The 20,518-nt window shown below is 43.6% G+C and overlaps 1 protein-coding gene across 2 annotated transcripts; it reads left to right on the forward strand.

Annotated features, from left to right (window-relative positions):
- Window positions 1-1,912: 1,912 nt before the first annotated feature.
- Window positions 1,913-20,494, forward strand: RTBDN (retbindin). Of its 2 annotated transcripts, none has more exons than XM_073622711.1 (6): window positions 1,913-2,148; window positions 7,329-7,479; window positions 10,702-10,783; window positions 11,799-11,927; window positions 15,308-15,395; window positions 19,970-20,494. In XM_073622711.1, exons 2-6 carry the CDS (start codon window positions 7,335-7,337, stop codon window positions 20,255-20,257), a joined length of 732 nt encoding a protein of 243 aa, XP_073478812.1. In that variant the 5' UTR covers window positions 1,913-2,148; window positions 7,329-7,334; the 3' UTR covers window positions 20,258-20,494. The 2 variants fall into 2 exon arrangements, with proteins under 2 accessions (XP_073478812.1, XP_073478811.1); XM_073622710.1 differs by having other exon boundaries at window positions 1,916-2,148; window positions 7,334-7,479.
- The last annotated feature ends 24 nt before the right edge of the window (window positions 20,495-20,518 follow it).

A 20,518-nucleotide genomic window follows, 5' to 3' on the forward strand; every position in this document is an offset into this window, starting at 1 on the left:
GAAAAATTTGAGAACCAGAACTCAAATTTTGTGCGACGGAAATTCCGATGGAGCCTACACACGGTCGGAATTTCCGACAACAAGCTCCGATCGCACATTTTACCTCGGAAAGTCCGACCGTGTGTACGCGGCTTAAGGCTAGGCTTACAAGTTCCTGCTGAGGCATATTGATTAATGCACATGCTTTTTTTATGCATTACAATGAATGGACCGGCAACACACCTTAACGTCCAAGAAAACAGACATATACTTTTTCTGCAGTGCACCGCGCACTAGTGTGTTGCCGCTCATTGCGCTGTACAGTAATACATGTCTGTCAGCAGGTTGCATTGGGGTTCTATTCATAATGAACAGCACTGCATCACACCAATACAAGTAATCAGGACCGCTGATAAGGAGGTAGCACCAGTCCTCCTGCACTGGGCCTAGACCAGCGGGGAGGGCAATTTTGGTGACACTGGGGCTGGTGTGGTGGCAATCAGGAGCACTATTGCTGGCTTACTCATGTCTGGTGGGACACATACTCACTCATGCAGTATTACATTTTTTTAATATATATATATATTTTTTTTTATAATAGCAGCTTGAAGTGAATAGACCAACATCATTTCATCCATTTCAGAGCGCTGGGATCAGAGCCCTTTCACTATCTCTGATATCCAATTTGTTCAGTATTACATTTTACTGAACATCATTGCAAGTGACCCCTAGTGCAGCTATGTGTGTACTGGTCACAATTGTTTTCTATATGCCTTGGTGTTGAAATTATGTTGATACATGCAAATTACCACAGTTCTAGCTTTAAAGTGGCTCTAAAGGCTCAATGCATGAAGGTAAAAAACCTTCTGTGTGCAGCAGACCACCCAGCCCCCCCCCCCCAATACTTACCTAAGCCCCATCGTGCTCAAGAGATGTGCACGAAAGCCTTGGCTCCTTGGGGGCTCTCCCTCCTCATTGGCTGAGACAGCAGAGGGGGGCCATTGGCTCCCGCTGCTATGAATCACAGCAGCAGGGCAATGAGAAGAAATAGGGGCGGGGCGGGGCCGTGGCTCTGCGTCTAAATGGACATGAAGAGCAGCAGCTCGAGAGCAGGCCTGCTCAAGTGCCCCCCAAAGCAAGCTGTTTGCTATGGGGGCACTTGGCAGGAGCGTGGAGCCAGGATCCGGTCTGCTCTGTGCAAAAGCACTACACAGAGCAGGTAAGTATGACATATTTGTTATTTAAAACAAACAAAAAAAACTCTATGGTGCCGCAACTGTGAGTATTATTTATGCCGCGTACACACAACCGGACTTTCCTTCAGAATAGACTCTGACAGTCTTTCCAACGGAGTTCCGCTGAAACGGACTTGCCTACACACAGTCACACCAAAGTCCGTTCGTTTAGAACGTGATGACGTACGACGGGACTGGGAAAAGGAAGTTCAATAGCCAGTAGCCAATAGCTTCCCTTGCGTCGTTTTTGGTCCGTCAGACTAGCATAAGACGAATGGTTTTCCCGATAGGACTTGAGTCCGTCGGAAAGATTTGAAACATGTTCTATTTCTAGGTCCGTCAGAATTTTAGAAAGAAAAAGTCAGATGAAGCCCACACACGATCGGAATGTCCGGCGGAATGATTCCGTTGGACCTTTTCTGCCGGAAAGTCCGGTCGTGTGTAAGCGGCATTAGTAGTTTCACAGCAGCTAAAATGTGCCCAAAAAAAAAAAAAAATTAATCTGTTCTCTCAAATGTATTTAAAATAAAAGAAGCAACAGATTAACAACCATAAACAAAAAGACGGTTTTCCTAAATGTCTTGATTCCTGCTACGTCTGTGTTATAATGGTGTGTTGTACAGCTATATCAGAGCATGGAATATATTCAGCATTTCTTCATTGGTACAATTGACGTAGATGCTCGGAGGCCACCTGCTTGTCCACGGTGGAACATTTGCCCTGCTAATCACCATGACTTGGAGTGACCAATCCTATGGGGGAGGAAGGATGGGAGGCGCAGGGAGGAGATAATGAGATATGATGGAGGAGAAGAAGGAGGGGGGGTTGGAGGAAATCTTTACATCCGTAGCATCAGCATCGCTGCATCAGGGAGACACAACACAGAGTGACGGAGCCAGGTGACAATCGGAGGCCCAGCAACACAGCATTATAGGTAAGAGAACATATGGATGAAATATATTATAAAGCACAGGGGATGGAGGGTGATTGTAAGCAAGCAATGCATATTGATCAGATGGGAGGATGATGCAGATAATGGGAGAAAGTGGTACAGAACCAGGAAAGGGGATGCTGGTCTGACTCAGCTCGGATTTTGTATGCGGAAAAGGCAATGAGATTGCAGAGGACCAAGACAGAGGTAGAGAGGGATCAACAGGTTGAGTAGAGGACCAGATATAAGTGTAACTGCACTGCAGTCTTCAAACCTATATGGGTCAATTTCAAGCCATATATGGCAGCATCGCATTCTATCTGCCGCAGTGTTTCCCTTCGATCGGTCTGCTACCCCACTAAGCTATGGCTTGCTTGCTATCCCAGAATGGGGTGTTTGAAGGTCTATAAATGCAGGATAATGTGAAATAAGGTATAAATTACAGGAAAACGTCTTGCAGATTGAAAGTGTATCCCCAGGCAAATGTTTTATATTGCATATAAATAGGGTGTGCTCATCATTATATGCTCGCTGTTGATCCTGCCCGTTCTCTCCAAGACACATCACCTCCTTACAGAGAGCTGACAACGCTGCAAGACCTTTGATGGAACCAGGAGCTGGTTTTCTTGCAGTCACGTGACCGCTCAGCCTCCCTGCATGGCCCATGAGTTGGGACTCTGCATCCTCCTCTTGCATAGGACTACATCTCCACAGGGCCACGTCACCTTGGGGAGGGCTGACAACGCTGCAAGACCTTTGATGGAACCACAGCAGCGTTGTCAGCCCTCCGCAAGGTGACGTGGCCCTGTGGAGATGTAGTCCTATGCAAGAGGAGGATGCAGAGTCCCAACTCATCGGTCAGGCAGGGAGGCTGAGCGGTCACGTGACTGCAAGAAAACCCCAATAGGAAATGTATCTGGCTGACGACTTTTTGAACAGCTTGGATAGCATTGTGGTGCCATCCATAATCTGCAGTTGCTGTAGCGTTCCCATCTACTTTTTTATTATTATTTTTATTACTGCTATACAGAATTTTTATAGCGCCAACAGTTTGCACTTTACAAAATAAAGGGAGACAGTACAGTTATAATACAATTTAAATTAGAGGGTTAGGGGGGCCCTGCTCCCAAGAGCTTACAATCTACTTTAAATAGTATCTATAGGGCATATTTATAAAGCAGTAAATGTGCCATTCACCAAACATCTGATGTAAGTGAATCAGCCTCTTGAATATGTTTTAATATACTAAAAAGAATTCACCATCAATGAATATTTGATGAATTTGACATTCACATTTTGATAAATTTTCTCCTATAGATATATGTATATGTAAGAGATCAGCCTAATGTAAATAATGTTATCAGTAATTGTAAAAAATCTTATTATATTTAAAAGAGAAGTTTTTTCAAAATAAAACTTACCTAGGTGGATGCTGCACCTGTCCCTCGTCAGCGCTAAGAATGAGAACCGAGCGTTTAAAGACCGCCGATTGCTCGGTTCTCAGAGCTCCTTGAGCAGAGAGCTGGTGACTCACACACCCCCCATGCTAAGAGGCTAAGCCAGGCGCCAGTCCAGGGTTGTAGGCGGATCCCGCGACTTGATTGTCACGATCCTGCCCCAGCCCGGTCCGGCTCTATGACGTCAGCAGACAGTGGGCTTCAGTCCGCTGTCCGCTGAAAATTGGGTCACACGAGTGCAGAACAAAATGCACTCATGTGATCCACAGGAGAACAGCCAAATGAGCTTTGACTGTACTTCTCCTTTAATTATATTAATTATATACACTATGTGCCTGGGGGACAGCCGTATTTGCTCATTACATGCTCATTCCCTGCTTCCTACTTTGCAGTGCTGCACAAGGAAAAACAATGCACTGCCTGTGTGGTTGATATTGTATCTCAATGGCTGTTAATGTGTATGTAAACCCTAGTGCCCGGTACACACGATCCAAAAATCGGACAGATCGTCCGACTTTTTTATCTTACTACTAGCAAGTAGAAATTGAATAGGCTACTAAAGTCACAAAAATTCTAGTACGACAGAAAAAAAAAAACCGAAATGATGTCATGTGTTGTAGTGTATTTGTATTGTATTTTCGGACAACAATTGTACTGACTAAATGAAAATCGTACGATCTGGTATCGTACATGGAAAATTTTCGTGCTTGTCCGATCAAATAATTATTATTAATATTTCAGGTACTTATATAGCGCTGTCAATTTACGCAGCACTTTATATATACATTGTACATACACATCAGTCCCTACCCTCAAGAGCTTACAATCTAAGGTTCCTAAAACTCACATTTATATACCAGGACCAATTTAGACAGAAGCCAATTAACCTACCAGCATGTCTTTGGAGTGTGGGAGGAAACCGGAGTACCCGGAGGAAACCCACGCAGGCACAGGGAGATCATGCAAACTCCAGACAGGTAGTGCCATGTTTGGGATTCAAACCAGTGACCCTTTTTACTGCTAGACGAAAATGCTACCCACTACACCACTGTGCCACCCAATAATATCGGATGAACTGTCGTGATCGGCTCTAAAAAGCTCTGTACTAACCATCCGATTATCGTACGATCGCGCCGAAGGCGGTATTTTTTGTCCAATTTTCGGATCGTGTGTATGGACCATTACATTATATTTCTCTTATTTGCTGCCTTTTGGTCTATTAAATATACCATTGAATGTGTTTTCCTATATCTGTTCGGTAAATGCAAAAAAATACCTGTTGATCTGGTCAGAAAGCCAGTGCTGTCCTGTGCCTTGTACACTCTGAAGTATTATCTGTCCTGCCCAGTTATGTGAACTGCAGAAACCCCCCCCCCCACACACCTATGTTATGGAGATAAGGAGAGGGGAGGTGTTCTGTAGTACTGCCTAGTGTTACAATGCTGCTCACCTGTACATTGTAGATACAGTAAAGTGAGTGTTGTAAGCCCTAGAACAGGAAGTGTGTTAATGGTGGAATCACAAGGTGAAAATAAGGGAGGGGGGGCAGAGCAACAGGTGGCAGCCCATAACGGTAGCATATACTCATCTTGTGTTCACTACTCGCTTCCTCATTTGGAAAAGAGTTAGCCCTACGTAAGCTCCATGTGGCTACTTAGAACTTGCATAGGACTGACGATTCTCTATCCTCCCCGATGGGGCTGCAATAGGTGCCTAAGAGGTTAAATGCCAATCACTGTCAAGTGGGAAGAGAGTTATATGCACACCAAAATCCAGAAGTGATGGGTTTTTCTTTTCATTCCTGATGGCTAAACAGATTTTTGGGGAAGAGAAGGGCATGTGAATATGGACAGCCACTGGGGATTTTTTTTTTTTTTTTTTTGTCCTATATCTGGAAGAATCTGAGTTGTGTGTCTGACTGAGGAGCAGGTGGAGTGTCTAGCTGAGCAGACGGGAAAAAGGTTATATATAAATATATCTAGGCTAATCTGCAGGATAAAGCCTTTGCAGGGGACTATGAAAGAGACATCAGCAGTGACATAAGGGACAGAAAGAGTGACTCACTCAATAAGGAGCAACAGGTTAAGCTCAAGAGCTGAGTTACTGTAATGAGACACTCAGGAGCTGGGTTACTGTAATAAGATATTACAGAGGTAACAAGACACTCAGAAGCTGGGTTACTGTAATAAGATATTACAGGGAAGACACTCAGGAGCCGGGTTACTGTAATAAGATATTACAGGGGTAATAAGACACTCAGGAGCCGGGTTACTGTAATAAGATATTACAGGGGTAATAAGACACTCAGGAGCCGGGTGACTGTAATAAGATATTACAGGGGTAATAAGACACTCAGGAGCCGGGTGACTGTAATAAGATATTACAGGGGGAATAAGACACTCTGGAGCTGGGTTACAGTAATAATATATTACAGGGGTAATAAGACATTACAGGGGTAATAAGACACTCAGAAGCTGGGTTACAGTAATAAGATATTACAGGGGTAATAAGACACTCAGGAGCTGGGTTACTATAATAAGATATTACAGGGGTAATAAGACACTCAGGAGCCGGGTTACTATAATAAGATATTACAGGGGTAATAAGACACTCAGGAGCCGGGTTACTGTAATAAGATATTACAGGGGTAATAAGACACTCAGGAGCCGGGTGACTGTAATAAGATATTACAGGGGTAATAAGACACTCAGGAGCCGGGTGACTGTAATAAGATATTACAGGGGGAATAAGACACTCTGGAGCTGGGTTACAGTAATAATATATTACAGGGGTAATAAGACATTACAGGGGTAATAAGACACTCAGAAGCTGGGTTACAGTAATAAGATATTACAGGGGTAATAAGACACTCAGGGGCTGGGTTACTGTAATAAGATGTTACAAGGGTAATAAGACACTCAGGAGCTGGGTTACTGTAATAAAGTATTACAGGGGTAATAAGACACTCAGGAGCTGGGTTACTGTAATAAGATATTACAGGGGTAATAAGACACTCAGGAGCTGGGTTACTATAATAAGATATTACAGGGGTAATAAGACACTCAGGAGCCGGGTTACTGTAATAAGATATTACAGGGGTAATAAGACACTCAGGAGCTGGGTTACTATAATAAGATATTACAGGGGTAATAAGACACTCAGGAGCTGGGTTACTATAATAAGATATTACAGGGGTAATAAGACACTCAGGAGCCGGGTTACTGTAATAAGATATTACAGGGGTAATAAGACACTCAGGAGCTGGGTTACAGTAATAATATATTACAGAAGTAATAAGACACTCAGGAGCTGGGTTACAGTAATAATATATTACAGGGGTAATAAGACACTCAGGAGCCGGGTTACTGTAATAAGATATTACAGGGTAATAAGACACTCAGGAGCTGGGTTGCTGTAATAAGATATTACAGGGGTAATAAGACACTCAGGAGCTGGGTTGCTGTAATAAGATATTACAGGGGTAATAAGACACTCAGGAGCTGGGTTACAGTAATAATATATTACAGGGGTAATAAGACACTCAGGAGCTGGGTTGCTGTAATAAGATATTACAGGGTAATAAGACACTCAGGAGCCGGGTTACTGTAATAGGATGTAAAAGGGTACAAAGACATTCTGAAGATAGTTACTGTAACCGTTACAGAAAACTTAAAGAAATTGCTTGTTAATCCGAGCCAATTATTTTGTTTTTTCTTTCTCTATTATGATAGGATGTCACCATTACTACTTTCCCTTCTCCCCTTTCTCCTGTTCTCCACATCTTGGGGACATCATGACAGATGTCTTGTAGAGAGGAAGCAGAAGGTGGCTGCCAGCGCAGAATCCGGACTAACAAAGTGCCAGCAGTATTCTAGCCGTGAGTGTGATCTGTAGCACTAGGAGACGGAGGAGTGGTGGTGGGGGGTTGTCACGAATGTTGTGCACACCAGAATTCATGTCATATCACCGCTGATCTATTATTGTAAATCTGTAACCTTTGCTGCTCAGATATGTCCTGGACCCTGCTCAAGCTAGTTAATTATTGGCTTCCACTGAAGCAGATTCTTAACAGGTTTTTACCAAAGCAACAAGCATCTCTAGTATAGCATGTGGCCTTGTAGGCTATCCTGCATCCTAACACCCAGCATCTCCAGCCTGAATTTGTAGATTGGCTTATTTTGACTTAAAGGAGTTATAAAGGCAAAAGGTTTTTTATAATTGAATGCATTCTATGCATTAAGATAAAAAAAAAACTTTCTGTGTGTAGCAGTCTCCCCAGCACCCCCCAATTACCTACCTGAGCTCCTTCTCTCTCCAGCAATGTCCACGATCCCTTCAGCCATCCAGTATACTCCTCCTGATTGGCTGAGACAGAGCAGCAGCGCTATTGACTCCCGTGGCTGTCAATCAAAGTCAGTCAGCCAATCAGGCGAGGGAGGGAGCGGGGACAGGTCGGGGCTCCATGTCTGAATGGATACACAGAGCTCTGACTCGGCTTGAGTGCCCCCTGTAGCAGGCTGCTGGCTGAGGGGCACTCAAAGGAGGGAGGGACTAGTAGCAGCAAAGAGGGACCCGAGAAGAGGAGGATCGAGGCTGCTCTGTGCAAAACCAACTGCACAGAGGTGGTAAGTATAACATGTTTGTTTTGTTTTTTAAACGAGCCTTTACAATCACTTTAAACATTTTGATCTTATATAATTTTAGCATATACCCAGCTTTATTACTTATCATATCACAGCATCCTCATTTGGCCATATAGCCTTCCAAGTAATCAGTAGTCCACTTCTGCAACCAGAATCTGCATCTTAATTTCTAGAATTGCAGAGTGGTTCCCCTCACCTGAACATCCATCAGCTCAGCCTTGGCTATAGATTGGTAAACACCCAACCATCAGTCATTATCTTCACTGGGACATGTTTTACTTCACCTACCCCAACTCCTAGCATCTCCATGCTGACATGCAATCATGTAGAATTGTAGTGTCACCATCCTGATTTGTGTGTGGCATTGTGGAATGGTTTCCTCCATGTGAAAGCCCAACACCTCCATCCTGACTTACATGCTGGTCTTCTCCTCATGGTATCTTGACCCTGATATTTCTTTGTAAATTGGACTCCTCGGTCGCAAACCACCAGTTCTTTACTGGCTTGTTGCCTTCTAGACTGGCTCATTTTCCATCATGACCTGTAGTTTTTCTCCATATAAACATGGTATCTCCACTCTGATGTGTCCAGATAGGTTGGACTCTGTTAAACAGCTAGCATCTCATTCCTGACTTTTTATCTTGTAGACTGGTTCCTCCACCTCCTGATTTGTTACCTTGTATACTGCCTTCCTCCATCATAACACTCAATGGCTAACTTTCTCCAACAGCGCAAGTAACCCCTCCAACCTAAATTGTAGTCTTACTGACTGGCCTCATTTGTTTTCAACACCCATCTTCATCCATACTTTTTCAACCAACTTCCTTTTCCATAAAGCATCCCAGCCTTGGAGACTGGTCTTCTCCATCTTCATTCTGACTTTAAGCTTCCTGACTTCCTTGATTTCCAAAAGGGCACCATCTTATTCATGACTTGTAGACTAGCTTTCACAGTCCAAAGCATCACCATCTTCACTTATATTGTTGTAAATCGCCTTCCACCACTTCAGAACAATGTATCTTACACCTAATTTGTAGATTTTTAAGTTAGCTACCTCAAGTATAATCCCAACATCCTAGCTTGTAGCCTTGTGGATGGATGGACATTTACAAAGCACCCTTTTTCATCTCCATCGCCTGCACTCCACAATGTCATGGAGACAATTGTAGCACTCTTGGTGTTTACATCCATCCAAGGTTTTATTCTATATTCTTCTTTACATACTACCTAAGCCTAATTGGTCTAGAATTTTAATCCTTCGTTTTTTTTATTTTAATAATTAATTGCATCATTTTAAAATTATTTTTATACATAGCAAGCTATTCTTATAAATTGATATTTACAATTTTATTTAGAAAAATAAAAATAAATAATGGCTATGTACATATTTTATTAAGACGTAAAAATAATTTTAAACCTAAACCTGTCTACAATGATCTCGTTATATGGAGTTCAACATAAAAAAAAAAAAAATATCTACAGTATATACGGTAGGTCTCTGAATGCACTGAATTTTTCCAGAGGATACCATGAGCTACACTAGGCATGTTTGGCAGAGTGCATCCAGCCGCTATTACTGCAGGTATGCACTTGCTGTACGAACAGTCAAGAATAGATGCAGACTGTTGTTGCAGTGTAGGAGTTCAGTGGCCACAGCTATCCACACACAGCTGTCAATCCCAGCTAAACACCAATGTGAATGGTGCCTTAGCATATTTGACACCCAGGGCTGCTTCAGAAGGCAACATTTTTCTCAGTAATAATAATGGCCAGAAAAAAATGCAGACAGTCAGATTGTAGGGTTACTTTACACTGGTAGCAAGCAAAAAAGTGCCTTTTTACATTGGTGGTCACTTCAGTGTCCCCTTACCCTGGGGGTCAGTGAAGTGCTCCATTACATTAGTGGTTATTTGAGAATGACTCCCTTATACTGGTGGTTGGTGTAGAAGGACCCTATTACACTGGTGGTCTGTGGTCCTTGCTCAAGAACCCCTAGCAACCTCTGGATAAACCCTAGGTTTCAGACACCTGGCTGTAAAAGGCTGGGTTATAAGCTCAGCCAGGTTTTTAGTGCTTGCTGTTGGGGAAACTTCCCCTCGCTGCCCCTTCCCCTGTGACTTCTACAGGCAGTAGGAGGAAATCACTTAAACACATACCCTGTTTCCCCGAAAATAAGACCTAGCGTGATTGTCAGTGATGGCTGCAATATAAGCCCTACCCCCCAAATAAGCCCTACCCTGTTTCCCTGAAAATAAGCCCTACCCTGAAAATAAGACCTACAAGGACTTTAACTAGGGCTTATTTAGGGGGTAGGGCTTATATTGCAGCCATCACTGATGATCACGCTAGGTCTTATTTTCGGGGAAACTGGGTATACACAAATCCCAATACACTTTTAATTAGAAGGAAGAAAAATTATAGCCTCCATCATCTAATGTTTTTCCTTTTGTTTCCAGATTCATGCTGCTCTCAGGAACACATAGATGCCCCACCATTTGCCCCTTACCCATGGGAAGGATGTGGAACCCTCAGTCCCAGGTGATATTTCCTAAGAATATAATTTATCCTATTGTCCAAAAGAGTATTTATTTTCAATTGTCTAAATGTCACATTTACCCCTAACGCAGGTGGTCAGACCTTATAGCTGGCTACTGTGTTCCTCACCTATAGCAGCCCCCTTTCCAATAAGGCAAACAGGCCAACCGTTACTCGGTTGCCCCCAGGTTTTATTCACAATGCTATAGTGCCTGGCCACTACTCCACGGCAGACGCGACCTGAGCAAAGCAAACAGGTACTTGCGGTTGGCAGACAGGCAAAAAGGTTCAATGATAGTCCAAGTAAAAGGCAGGCAGAGTTCATAGACTAGCTGATATCCGATCCAAGGTCATAGACGGGGAGTTCCAATCTAGCAGAGCAGGACAGACAAAAAGGCAGCTTGATCAGGTTTTTTCACACACTATCACAAGCATGAGACTGCAGGCTAGGCTAGCTCATATCAGGTTTTGTCTCCACCCATAGCCTGGCCACAATCAATCACCTTGCAGGTGAACAGACAGACAAGGAGAATACCACAGCCAAAACCGAGATGCTGGAACCAGAAGCTATGATGGAGCAGGAGCTCCTGACACAAAATCAGCCTCTCTCAAACTTTTTAGCATGGAAAAACTCTTGGAAAAACGTTCTGGACTCAGGGAACCCCTGCAAATAAGTAGTCTATGAACAGCTAATGTACATTAGTGGTATCGTCACTTGGAGGAACACTCCTTACATTTGTAATCATTGGGAAGAATCCCCTCTGACAGATAGCTAAAGAGATCAATACTGTCAGCGATTACTTATCTAAGAAGCAGAAATTGCTCCTTGCTCCAGGAACCCCAAGCAACCTCTGGAGATCCCCTGGTTGAGTAAGACTGGTCTAAATCAAACCAGATCCTATTTGTTCTCCAACTGCAGCACAGAAGACTGATAAAAGAAAATCCAATTAGAGACAACAATTACAGTTCCCTCCGGTGAACACAACCCAACCAAAACTCTTCCCTTCATTTTTCCAAGGTGTGAAGAATACGTGAGCCGTGTGCAATGTATGTATCTCTGCTCCCCGCACATCGCCAAGTGGGGTCTGCCTGGATCGCTTGCTGGGATACATGAGCTGCCCCTCTGTGACAGATTTTGTGACCAATGGTAAGAATACACTTATGCTCTGCTATAAATGTAGAGGAGATGTAAACACAAATGATATGGAAAGAGATGAAAAATTTGTATTTCTTTATCGAAAAGACATGTACAACGCTGTAAAAACAGTCTACGCATTTCAGACTATTCATGACTAAGGACTAACATCCAAAACATGTAGGCTGTTTTTGTCATGTCATCCTAAGTGCCAACCAATCCTTTCTCCTTATTCTGGTACGTTGGAGGTGTTATGTGGTTGTAGCACCTATACACCTGTTTTCCCTAAGCACAATTAATATAACTGTTTTGTGTCCTCTAACAAAATGTATGCCACCTTGTGATTGTGACATGACTGAAGCACCCTATGTAGGTGGCCATTTTCCACTAAACTACCCATCTTTTGCTCCTCCTCTGCTTATTTTGGCTGGGAGTAGCTTACAGAGTGTTATGGGCTCCCCTATGACAGAGCTAATTGGCCCAGCACTGTCACATGGAGTGAGTCACATGCTCCTTCATGTATTGAAGTACCGGATATTACTTTTGCTACTGAAAAGAACATTGGAAAAGCAAAGGAAAGATAACTATGTGCTACAGAGGAAAACTTGTGAACCTATCACTGCAAGGAACCGCTGTGGCCTTATTCATAGCAATGAAGCGATGAGTAAGGCCACAGCAGATGAAACGCATTAGTAGTGTTTTATCGAACGGAAGATTTGCAAACATATATGAAGAGACTTTACTATCATGTGATATATATCACCGAACTTTTATATGATTTACGTAATTTGTATACGGTTGTTGTTTAATATGATGAATTTTTATAGGTGGATGATGAATAAGATTATGTTTAACAGATAGGACACACATAGATAGGAAAGAGAGCACAAATAAGAGCAGCGCACCCATCCACATAGCACTTTTAGTAGTGTTTTACTGGATGTACTTGTGTAGCCAGTAAAGAATTTCAATGTTTGAGTCCACCTAGTTGCCGGCACATATCCATCAACAATAAAAGTATCGAGAGACCGTACATCCCTGCCAAGAGCACCAATTTTCAGCCTTGGATAGCATCACCAGCAGTAGGGCTTGGGTACTGAATTCAGTGTTTCTATATCAAATTTACTTGTTTTAAGCTTTTTTTATTTTACATTTATCCAGTTTTTTTTTCTGGTTTTCAGGCCTAGGCAAATAATGTCATACATCACATTTAGTCTTTAGGAGGGGAGAGGAGGAGTTTTCTCAGCTAAGCACACCCTCCTGCATGCATGCCTGAGCTAAGGGCAGATGGATTGCAGCAAGTAAATGCAGCATGAGTCATTATCCCTTACTCAAGATGACCACTGTCAGAAATGCTAGGGGGTGTTTTTCAAAGTGATCTCTCAGCAAAATTAGGCATAGAGACATGGATGGATGGGGGAGTTTGCTTTGAACATTCAAATTAATTAAATAGCACTTTTGGTTTGTGGTGCTCAGATGCAGTGTAGTTCCTCTTCAGGTAAACAGCTTCAGGGATCATGGCATGGCGGCACTGAGAGAAGACAGCAGTGCATCATTCTGCAATGCAGGGTTCTGAATCAGAGCTTACACAGGATTAACAACTTGCTCCCTTCCCCCCATGCGACAGTGTTCAGGCCTACTCAGACTCAAGCACTGCATCCTGGGAGGAATAAAAGGACAAATGCTGCCACAGACCCAGGACACCGGGTATTTCCAAGGGCTCCCACAGATGAATGCAGCAGCGGGGGGAGTGCAGGAAAGGGAAGGGGTGGGGGCTTCAAGAGAATGGACAAAGTGACAGCTTCCCTTCAAGACATTTTTAATAATGCCAATGAGCTCAGAGGTACCCTTTAAATATTTTACAGGCCTTGTCAGAAATTGGGATTTTATGGGATCTATTTTATAAAAATGGGCATCTTAGATGGTCTTTATGTGTAGGCACTAGAAGGCATAATCTATAATGAAGCTCCTTGTACCTAGATCAGTGGTGTTGAACTTCATCGTGGGCAACCATCAGCAGTATGGTTGCCCTCAAAGGGTCAGTTGTATCTGGGGTGCGCTACGTACAGAGTTCAAGAGTGTGCTATGTACAGAATGCAGGGTTCAGGATTGCATTAAATACTGAGTGCAGAGTTTAGTGGTGTGCTATGTACAGAGTGCAGGGCTTAGGGGTGCGCAGTGTGGAACACTCCTCAAAGCTTCCCCTTTCTCCTACCTGGTCCAGCTCTAGTACCTCTCCATGCCGCCCTCGCGGAGGAATTCTGGAGTTATGTTCCCGCCATGCGTGCATGTGTGCGTGCATGCAGGGATCTGTTAGTATCGGGAGCTGCTAAGAGCAAAACTGTCCCTTGTAAACACAGAAGGCTTCTGTGTTGACAGGTCACAGTGGTGAACGGAAGGGAAGGGTGAGAGCCAGAGTGGCGGAATGGAGTTCCGCATGACAAGACCTAGCAGGCTGGATTCGCCCATAGGCCTTATGTGTACAAAATGCTTTTAAGCTTTTTGAGATTTGATAGGTTTATTTATTTTTTTCAGGTACTTATATAGCGCCATCAATTTACACAGCGCTTTACATATACATTGTACATTCACATCAGTCCCTGCCCTCAAGGAGCTTACAATCTAAGGTCCCTAACTCACATTCATTCATACACATACTAGGGCCAATTTAGACAGGATCCAATGAACCTACCAGCATGTCTTTGGAGTGTGGGAGGAAACCGGAGTATCCAGAGGAAACCCACGCAGACACAGGGAGAACATGCAAACTCCAGGCAGGTAGTGTCGTTGTTGGGATTCAAAACGATGACCCTTTTGCTGTTAAGCTAAGGTTAAAGCGGAGTTCCACCCAAAAGTGGAAGTGCCGCTTTAAGGACTCCTTACCCCCCATTTGGCATGTGATTTTTTTTTTTTTTGTTGGGGGGGGAGTGGATACTTAGTTTTGACAGGTACCCATCTTCCACTTCCGCTCACGTCGTCTACGCGTCTCAAGCAGAAGTTCTCCTCTCCCTCCCTGCAATCTTCTGGAACATGTCACAGGTCCCAGAATATTGCCCAGCCATTTAGGAGGCGCAGCGTGACTCGCGCATGCGCAGTGTGCACCCGGCTGTGAAGCCGCAAGCTGTCACAGCCGGGTCGGCCCACACTTGTGAGGCCGGCGCCAGGGAGAGGCACGGGAGAGAACAGAGGGTTCGGACGGCTGCATCGCTGGACCGTGGGACAGGTGAGTGTCTGTTTATTCAAAGTCAGCAGCTCCACTTTTTGCAGCTACTGACTTTTAATAAACACAAAAATGACTGGAACTCCGCTTTAATATGATCACTGAACATTTTTTTTCAAAGCTTTATCTAACTGTATGCAAAAACATAACTGCACTAACATTATCTTCACAGGTTTGACGCATGTAAAGAAGATTTATTATGCTCTGGATACACAAGCACTGAAAACAACTGCAGCAAAGGCTGTATAACTTACACACAGGTGAGTGCGCTATTTAATCCTCATTTTACCACTTGCCCCCACACGCAATGTACTGCTGGTGAGAAACGGCTGCAGGCAAATCGATGTACCCGTATATTGTTGCCTACTTCTGGGATTCGGGCGCACGCATGCTCGCCCCCTCCGCTGTGATTATACAGTCGGCAAGCCCTGGTCAATGATTCACGTGCGGGACCTGCTGACCGTCTGTGTGCAATGACAGCCCAGAGTTCTGTGTTGGTAAACAATACAGGGCTCTGTACACCTAAAATGATCTGTCATTTTCTCATCCCTGTTTTGCATGCATAAGAAACTTAGTGGTCTTTATTAAAAAAAAAAAAAAAGCAGCACACTTTACACAGTAAGGCCCCTTTCACACTTCAGACCGTTCATTTCATCAGTTCAGTCATGTCTTTTCAAAGAAAAAACGGATGAAGTTTTCATCAGTTTCTTTACATCCACAACCAATGCAAAAACGGACCGTTTGTCAGTTTCATTCGGCCGAATGAAAAAAACAGCCGATACTGATAGTGGACGTGGTCCGCCCCAGGTGCCGCCCATTGTGGGAGTGTCATCCTGGCGCGCCCAGTCCTCCACTCACTCTGGCCGTAGTAACAGTGTCCCGCCTCCTGTGATAGACGGCACACTGATCCAATGATGGGACATTGAATCAGCGTGGCGTGATTACAGGAGGCAGGACATTGTTACTGCGCCCGGGCAATTCAAATCCAGCTCCATGACACATGGAGATCGCCGCTGATGCGGGCACAGGCAGGCTGCATATGATGGGCACTGGTGGGGCTGTTGGGCACTGGCAAGCTGCATATGACGGGCACTGGTGGGCTGCATATGACGGGCAGTGGTGAGGCTGCTGGGCACTGGCAGGCTGCATATGACGAGCACTGGTGGGGTTGTTGGGCAATGGCAGGCTGCATATGACGAGCACAGGTGGGGCTGCTGGGCACCGGCAGGCTGCATATGATGGGCACTGGTGGGACTGCTGGGCACTGGCAGGCTTCACACGATGGGCACTGGCGAGGCTGCTGGGCACAGACAAGCTGCATATCATGGGCACTGGCGAGGCTGCATATGACAGGAACTGGTGAGGCTGCTGGGCACAGGCAGGCTGCATATGATGGGCACTGGTAAGGCTGCTGGACACAGACACTAGTGAGGCTGCTGGGCACAGGTAGGCTGCATGTGACGGGCACTGGTGAGGCTGCACTGATCTCTTGTGTCATGTCTGCTAGAGGTGCACCAAATGGAGATGATTAGAGACGGCAGAATGCATTTTTCTTCACCTTTCTTGCACTGAAGGTGCCAATATAATGGCCAACAATACATTCATATTATTTTAATCTGATGATATTAATTAAAAAGTTGATTATAATACAATTTTATACAAAAATATAAATATTTTTTAAAAACTGTCATTTTCAGTATCGGTTTTGGCCTAGTGCAATCCTTCATTTTCGATACCAAAATATCCATTCGGTGCACCCCTATCCATTTTTCCAAAGAGATGCATTGATGTCCTGGGGTGATCAAAAGAAAGCTCTATTTGTGTGAAAAACATGATATAAATTTTGTTTGGGTACAGCATTGCATGACCGTGCGCTTACCAGTTAAAGTAGCACAGTGCCAATAGCAAAAAAAATGGCCTGGTCATGAAGGGGGTAAAACCTTCCAGAGCTGAAGTGGTTCATTTTTTTCTTGAAGCAAATCTGTCACTACATTACATAGTGAATCATAAGGGCTCCTGTTTTACTCAGCGTGCATTGACATGTTAAATAATAGGTCTAAAGCTGAATCAGCTTAAACATATGAGCTCAATGATAACACCTGTAATGTCCCTTTAAAATAAATAAAAATAAGAGGATGAAGGAGCCAGGGGAATTAGTGGACGTGTATTGACAGTAGCCGCAGTGGGATTTCATTGCTTTTACCCAAATCGTGTACAAGGTTTGTATTATCCAATTATACTACAGGAATCCATTAGTGAAGATTCAATTATCCCAAGATGGGGGTGGGTAGAATGGTACATTGATCCTCTTACCTTCTGGGAATAATGGCTTACAAGACCCTTTTATCCTATCAATGTGAAGGGTCTCCGACTGCCTCACCTTCTGCACATTACATGTTTAGTGGCATTAGCTTGTACAGGGTTATTAGCAGATAGACAGGTACAAATTATGTAGGAAGATTGGTTTCATCTCTGTGTATTATCTGAGGCCAGTCACTTCACTTGGGTGTATGTGAGGGTTTACATCCACTTTAAATCAGGAAAAAAGTGCATTTACAGTGCCCTTGAAAAAGTATTAATACCCCCTTGAAATTTTCCACATTTGCTCATGTTACAACCAAAAACATAAATGTATTTTATTGGGATTTTATGTGATAGACTAACACAAAGTGGCACATAATTGTGAAGTGGAAGGAAAATGATAAATGGTTTTCAACATTTTTTACAAATAAACAGGTGAAAAGTGCAGCGTGCATTTGTATTCAGCCCACGTGAGTCAATACTTTCTATAACCACATTTCACTGCAATTACAGCTCCAAGTCTTTTTGGGGATGTCTCAGCTTTGCAAATCTAGAGAGTGACATTTTTGCCCATTCTTCTTTGCAAAATAGCTCAAGCTCTGTCAGATTGGATGGAGAGCGTCTGTGAACAGCAATTTTCAAGTCTTGCTACAGATTCTCAATTGGATTTAGGTCTGGACTTTGACTGGGCCATTCCAACATATGAATATGCTTTGATCTAAAATTTCCATTGTAGCTCTGTCTGTAGGTTTAAGGTTGCTGTCCTGCTGGAAGATGACCCCCCGCCCCAGTCTCTAACAGGTTTTCTTCTAAGATTGCCCTGTAGTTGGCTCCATCCATCTTCCCATTAACTCTGACCAGTTTTCCTGTCCCTGCTGAAGAAAAGCATCCCCACATCATGATGCTGCCACCACCATGTTTCACGGTGGGGATGGTGTGTTCAGGGTGATGTGCAGTGTTAGTATTCCGTCACACATAACCTTTTGCTTTTAGGCTAAAAAGTTCAATTTTGGTCTCATCTGACCAGAGCACCTTCTTCCACATGTTTGCTGTGTCCCCCACATGGCTTATCACAAACGGGACTTCTTATGGCTTTCTTTCAACAGTGACTTTCTTCTTGCCACTTTTCCATAAAGACCAGATTTGTGGAGTGCATGACTAATAGTTGTCCTGTGGACAGATTCTCCCACCTGAGCTGTGGATCTCTGCAGCTCCTCCAGAGTTACCATGGGCCTCTTGGCTGCTTCTCTGATTAATGTTCTCCTTGCCCGGCCTGTCAGTTTAGGTGGACGGCCATGTCTTGGTAGGTTTGCAGTTGTGCCATACTCTTTACATTTTCAGATAATTGATTGTACAGTGCTTCGTGAGATGTTCAAAGCTTGGGATATTTTTTTTTTTTTTTTTTTATAACCTAACCCTGCTTTAAACTTCTCCACAATTTTGTCCCCAACATGTCTGGTGTGTTCATGATGCTGTTTGTTCACTAAGGCTCTCTAATAAACTTCTGAGGGCTTCACAGAACAGCTGTATTTATACTGAGATTAAATTACACACAGGTGGACTCCATTTACTAATTAGGTGACTTCTGAAGAAAATTGGTTCCACTAAATTTTAGTTTGGGGTATCAGAGTAGAGTCAAATATATGTTTATTGTATTGAACAGAGTAAAAACAACAATACAAAAGTAATGATCTGATGTTCTGTACATTTCAGCAATACAATATTGGATTCTTATCAAATACAAATCTGTGGGGTATCAGAGTAAAGGGGACTGAATACAAATGCACACCACACTTCTGAGATAATTGTAATATATGTTGAAAATGAGTCATAATTTTTCTTCCACTTCACAATTATGTGCCACTTTGTGTTGGTCTATCACATAAAATACCAAAAAAAAACATTTCTGTTTTTGCTTGTAACATGACAAAAGGTGGAATATTTCAAGGGGTATGAATACTTTTTTCAAGGCACTGTATTTTTAAATATTGAAGCTGGAGGACATGTGAATGGATGAGTAGCATGTTGATCAGCACACTTGTAGTCTATTGAGAATTACAAGTCAGTGACAGACAGGACTTATTAATTCATTCAGACTGCTGTGAATGAATGATGCGGTTCTGTGGGTGGAGCCCCGCACAGCCGGGACCAATTTTTTATGCGACAGTGGCTGAGGGGGAGAGGAACCTCCGTATACTGTCACGGAGAGGGAGGGCTGGAACATGTTCCAACGATGAACTTAGCTTTTTACCCGACATAAAACTGCAACATCAGCACTGAGTACCCTCACCTTTTATTTCAGCGCAGCTTTTTGGGATGCAGTACATCACCACCCACTTCTTGTGAATAAAGTTTCTATACTTTTACTGAAAAGCCACAAACGCTGCCATGCGTCATTTTAGACACATCAGTGCTTCTTTCGTTACAGCGCACACACACACATGATCGGCTGCAGTTTAACAAGGTCGCTGGTGTTAAACCAGCCCTTAGAAAAAGTTTCATGCTTGTTTAATGATCTGCAATTGCCTTACAGAAATTTGGATCGGGAGAACAGCTGTGTGACACAATCTGGAGGCACTCCTTTGTAGCAGTAACTGAGGCGTGCTTCTGCATCACCCCTCTGGAAGAGGGGGCGGATATTTCACAAGAGGATCACACCCACGCGGATCTAGACGCTGCCCAGGAGGGCTCATCAGGATACCCAGAGATGTGTTCCCAGGATCCTCACAAAATCCCACACAAGAGAAGGATGAGAAGAGCTGTGTGGAAGAGGCACGCCCACTTAGACGGTGAAGGGAGTGGCAGCGGCATAGGGGCATAATAGAAGCACAGCGACATTTCTGACTTGTGCTAACCACCTTCCCTCCCTCTGACAAGCTACCCCCACCCTTTTCCCTCCCTCCCATAATGCCTACCCTTTAAAGTGCCCATCTAACCAAAGCTATAACCAGCAGGTGATCAAGCTACAGCAGAAACAAGATACGCAAGCACAAGCTGAGCCAAAGAGCTTATAATCTTTCATGACACTGCTACATTAATAAACAGTCTTTTACAATGATTTTACGCTGCCCTTTATAAATGC

This window comes from Aquarana catesbeiana, linkage group LG03 (assembly GCF_042186555.1).
Source record: "Aquarana catesbeiana isolate 2022-GZ linkage group LG03, ASM4218655v1, whole genome shotgun sequence".
In the NCBI taxonomy this organism is placed as follows: Eukaryota; Metazoa; Chordata; class Amphibia; order Anura; family Ranidae; genus Aquarana; species Aquarana catesbeiana.